Below are 4,165 nucleotides of genomic sequence, written 5' to 3' on the forward strand. Positions count from 1 at the left end.
CTGTGAATCTGTTTTATTGCTTCCCGTCGCGCTTTCCCACGCCATGTTTGATCTGCGCCTTCCCAGGTTTTAGTTATTTACTCATGAACCTGTTTATCGCAGGGCTGCGAGCGAGGAGGGAGCTGAGGGTTGCATATTCCTCGGGATTTATTTGTGTTTCTTTGTGGTTTTAATTGCAATACGGTGCCCTGGAGGCTCATGTAGGAGGGAGCCAAATTAATAGTAATGGAGCCAGGTAGATAGAAGATAGCAGTTTGTGGATGAAGTTTGGTGGATGTAAGAGCCCAACAAACTCTTCCAAGATTAAAAAAAATGGAAGTGCTGCCTGCTGAGCTGTGCAGGGTGAAGTATTGTCTGTGAAAGCAACTGCGAGGTGGTTACACCCCAAAGGCCAAGCTGCTGAAACCAAGATAAAATGAAAATGTGACAGGCAGTTTCATGCAACTCTGCAACCTAGGAAGAAAATTGCTGATTTCTAACTGTCGTAAATCTGAGGAGGATTCAAGCTTCTCTCTGATGTGGTTTGGATTAAAAAAAAAGAAAAGAAGTTGCTGTGTCTGCTTATTACAAGCCTGATTTCCGTGGCTGCAGTTCTGCAATGGCAGTACAAAAGCGTTCTGCTCAGGTGTGGGTCAGATTGCAAAGGAAAAGCCAGGAGTCCTGAAATCTGAGCCTAACAGCTGTTGGATCACTCCTTAGCATCCTCTTGGCATTTCTGCCCTGAATGTGGCTTGTGGAGGGTGCTGTGACAGTGACACCCGGGCTGAGGGACCGCGCTCAGAGTGGTGTGTGTGGGTCGGTGTGAGGAAGGGTCTGCTCCCTGCTCAGCAGCCCAAGGGACAGTCCCAAGGGACAGTTCTGTTGTACCTGGGCCCCCACCCAGCCCCGTCCCTGGCCCTGTTTCTGGGACATTTCCTGCAGAGCTTCACACCAGCGCTGCTGCCAGGAGGAGTCCGCTGCTCCTGCTGATCCCCACCTTAGTTTCTCATACAAAGTAAACACAAGTTAAGCAATGTGGAATGGGTGTAGGTTTGCATGTCCCTGACTCAGAGATTCCTGAATATAGTGACTGATGCCACCTCCTCCTCCTCCTCCTGGGAGCTGTGGATACCCCGGCTCAAACCTGCTGTGCCTCCTCCAGGTGATGCAACCCCCGGGGAGGAAGAAGTTCCATTACATGCATGGCAAATTGTTTATTTAATTTCCCATGGCTGAGCAAACACAAATGTCTCCAGGACAGGCTGAATGTCAAAAAGTGGCCGAAGCAAGGCCAGTCCTCTGAGCCAGCTGCTTTCCGCAGCTTCCAAGGGTGCATTTCCTGATCCCTCCTTCCAGGAAACGAAGCTGGCAGAGCTCAGGTCTTGCTGGTGACAGGCTCCCAGCAGGCAAGTCCTGTTTATCTAGCAAAGAAAACACAACTACAAGCACTTCATTTTACTTTAATTAAAGCATTCAGGGTAGCGATGCTTAGTAATCTAGGATCAAAGTCCTTGTGATCTTTAATCCAGTTTCTCACTGGGTTTACCTAGCGACTTGTTAAATATAAAACTCATCATTTCAAGTCTCAGAACTACTCTGTTGCTGCTCAGGCGGTCTGAGTCCAAACTCTCCTGTTGCCCTTAATTGCTGCTCCTTACTCACTGAATGCGGGGTCACCCACAGAATTAATCATCACAGAATCACAGAGTTTGGGTGGAAAGGGACCTTAAAACTCACCTCATTCCACTCCCTGTCATGGGCAGGGACACCTTCCACTAGGTCAGGTTGCTCCAAGACCCATCCAACCCGGCCTTGAACACTTCCAGGCAATTTGCTGGCACCTCTGTCCTCCTTGGGATTCCAGAAGCTCCTCCTGTGTGCTCAGGCCCCTCCCAGGCAGGGAAGTGGTAAAATCTTGGTAGGACCAGGCTGACTGAAGCACAGATTGATTGGTGATTTGAAAGCTGAAGAAAATGTCCTTTGTGTAAAGAATCTCCTGTGGTGGGAGAAGTTTGGTGTCAGGGAGAGGAAGCTGCGATTGCTTGGAAGGGCAGTGATAGCACCCTGGATATTTCTGGGGGTGTCCCAGGGTAACTTGGGGGGTGCTGGGTGGGAGAAGGGAAAAGCTGACATGCTTCTGGACTCAGTGGTGTGTTTCAAGGTTGTGTGGAATTCATCTGCCTCCAACTCTTCAGCAGAGGCTGTGCTGCCTCATGCCCAGCCCCTGGTGTGGTCACGTTCTTCATTCCAGGTGTTCATGCAAGTGCTTTCCTTCTGTGGGATGCACACACAGGCATTTGCCCTCCTCTTTTTTCACCAGACCTGGTGTAAAGCTGTTTCCTTGGGAGCTTCCTCCTGATTTCTGCTCATCCAAGGAGGGCAGAGACTTGGTGACAACCACAGCCAGTGCCAGGGCAGTGTGTGATGGGGTGGGGACCCTGGCACTGGGTCAGGCAGTGTGGGGAGGGCACACCAAGGGCGAGCAGGGACCCGCAGGAGGGAGTGGGACACTGGCTGGGGCTGTGGCAGAGGCCGTGGCTTGCACAGTCTCATCAGGGACTCTGGGGCACGGAGCTCCTCGGCCACAGACCCGCTTTGGAGAGCGCTGCCTTTGGGTTTGGGAGGCTTGGAAATGCAGCCCAGAGCTTACACAACCCTCACCCTTCTGCTCCTCAGCTTCCCATACTGGACAGGACCTGTTTCTGTGCCTCACACTTCAGCAGGGGCTCAGCTTTGAGGTCTGTGCTCCCAGACTTTTTAGGGAAGGGGGCAAAAGAAGAAAGCTTTTTACTTGGTGTCTGCATTTTGGGGTGGAGGTTGCTTGGTTCTTCCTCCTTCCTCTCCTCCCTTCCTCACTATTGAAATCTCTTGTTGGGAACTCTCCTGCAGTTTTCCCTTCAATCACAGCCATTTTGTTGCTTCCCCCTCCTTCCCCAAACTCTCAGATTTTCTTTAATGTCGGTCTCCTTGGCTACGAGTTATTTGTGTATCTCCTTCCAGCCAAGGTGGGGTTTACGTGCTTCAGTATTTCTGCTTGTTAATTCATGCTGCTAATCAGACACAAAGAATGTAATTAAATTAGTTTTATGAGCTTTATTCACTGTCAGAAAAAAACCGGCCCAAGAGGTGTGGTTCAAGGTGAAAGCACAAGGCTGGGAACCAGGAATTCCTGATGCCTTCTCCTGCTTGTCACACCAGGACCCTGTGACTTCCTGCCTTGGTGTCTCCCTCCATCCACAGCAGTATTTTGTGGGAAGTCACCTAAAGCAGGCTGGAGTGTGGGAGTGTTGTGAAGCACCTGGAATCACCTCTGGGTTGGATGCCAGTGCTCTGCCCACAGAGTGCTCAGCAGGGGAGGAAGGGCAGGAGCTGTCCCTCCTCCTGGTCAGCTCTGCTGCTGCCTCCCCCCTCAATTCCAGCTGCTCAGATCAGGATTGGATCCTTCTGAGCTGCTTCAGTTCCATCCCCGGAGCTCAGGGAAGGCTCTCCGTGCTCTGCAGGTGTGTGACAGGGTTGTGAGTGCCTGTCCTGCACACACAGGACCTTTCTCTCCCTGTCTTCCACTCACCTCCAAGACACCCAGGTTTTCCTCGGAATCTGGTGGGTTTTGCCCATTCCTGGCAGCTGATGCAGCAAATTCTCCACAGCTCTTTTTAAAATTCTGCAGTGTCCGGTGTTGTTTGCCCACTGCCCAAGCTCAGTGCTGCTGTTAACAGTCTGCTCTCCCCTCAGGTGATGTGATCGAGGTGTATTACGGTGACAATCGCTTTGGGACAGTGACAGACTCTGGCACAGCAACGCTTAAGCCCCGTCCAAGGGTCCGGCCGCTGCTGACGTTCCTGCCCCTGGTGAGTGCCCGAGTCACTGCTGGGGTGGAACTGGTGCCCAGAACCAGCCGGGCTGGCTGCTGCTCTCAGCCCCTACCCGAGGGAGAGAAGAAATGAAAGCAAAACCACTCTGTAATGACGCTGGGTACGAGGGATTAGGAGGTGATCTGAGTTCAGGGCTGGTGTGGGACATGGACGAGGCACTCGGGGGAGAGGCGTGAGCACCGTCAGACTTGCATTTTCAATTAAAGAATAATTGCTGAGCATGGAGATGATAGATCAGGCTTGCACTGCAGTTTATCTCCCCACTGCTGGCAGGATCTGTCCCTGGATCAGGCAGTTGCTGGAGCCAGCAGTGC

At 51.9% G+C, this 4,165-nt stretch overlaps 1 protein-coding gene across 1 annotated transcript in view; it reads left to right on the forward strand.

The window, feature by feature from the left end:
* Window positions 1-4,165, forward strand: part of CUNH6orf132 (chromosome unknown C6orf132 homolog) — a 20,838-nt gene that overhangs the window by 6,368 nt on the left and 10,305 nt on the right. Inside the window, exon 2 of the mRNA XM_017741101.1 lies at window positions 3,696-3,827. Coding sequence (XP_017596590.1) covers window positions 3,696-3,827 — 132 coding nt within the window. The remainder of the gene's footprint in view (window positions 1-3,695; window positions 3,828-4,165) is intronic.

Source organism: Corvus brachyrhynchos, unplaced genomic scaffold, assembly GCF_000691975.1.
Source record: "Corvus brachyrhynchos isolate BGI_N302 unplaced genomic scaffold, ASM69197v1 scaffold338, whole genome shotgun sequence".
NCBI lineage: Eukaryota > Metazoa > Chordata > Aves > Passeriformes > Corvidae > Corvus > Corvus brachyrhynchos.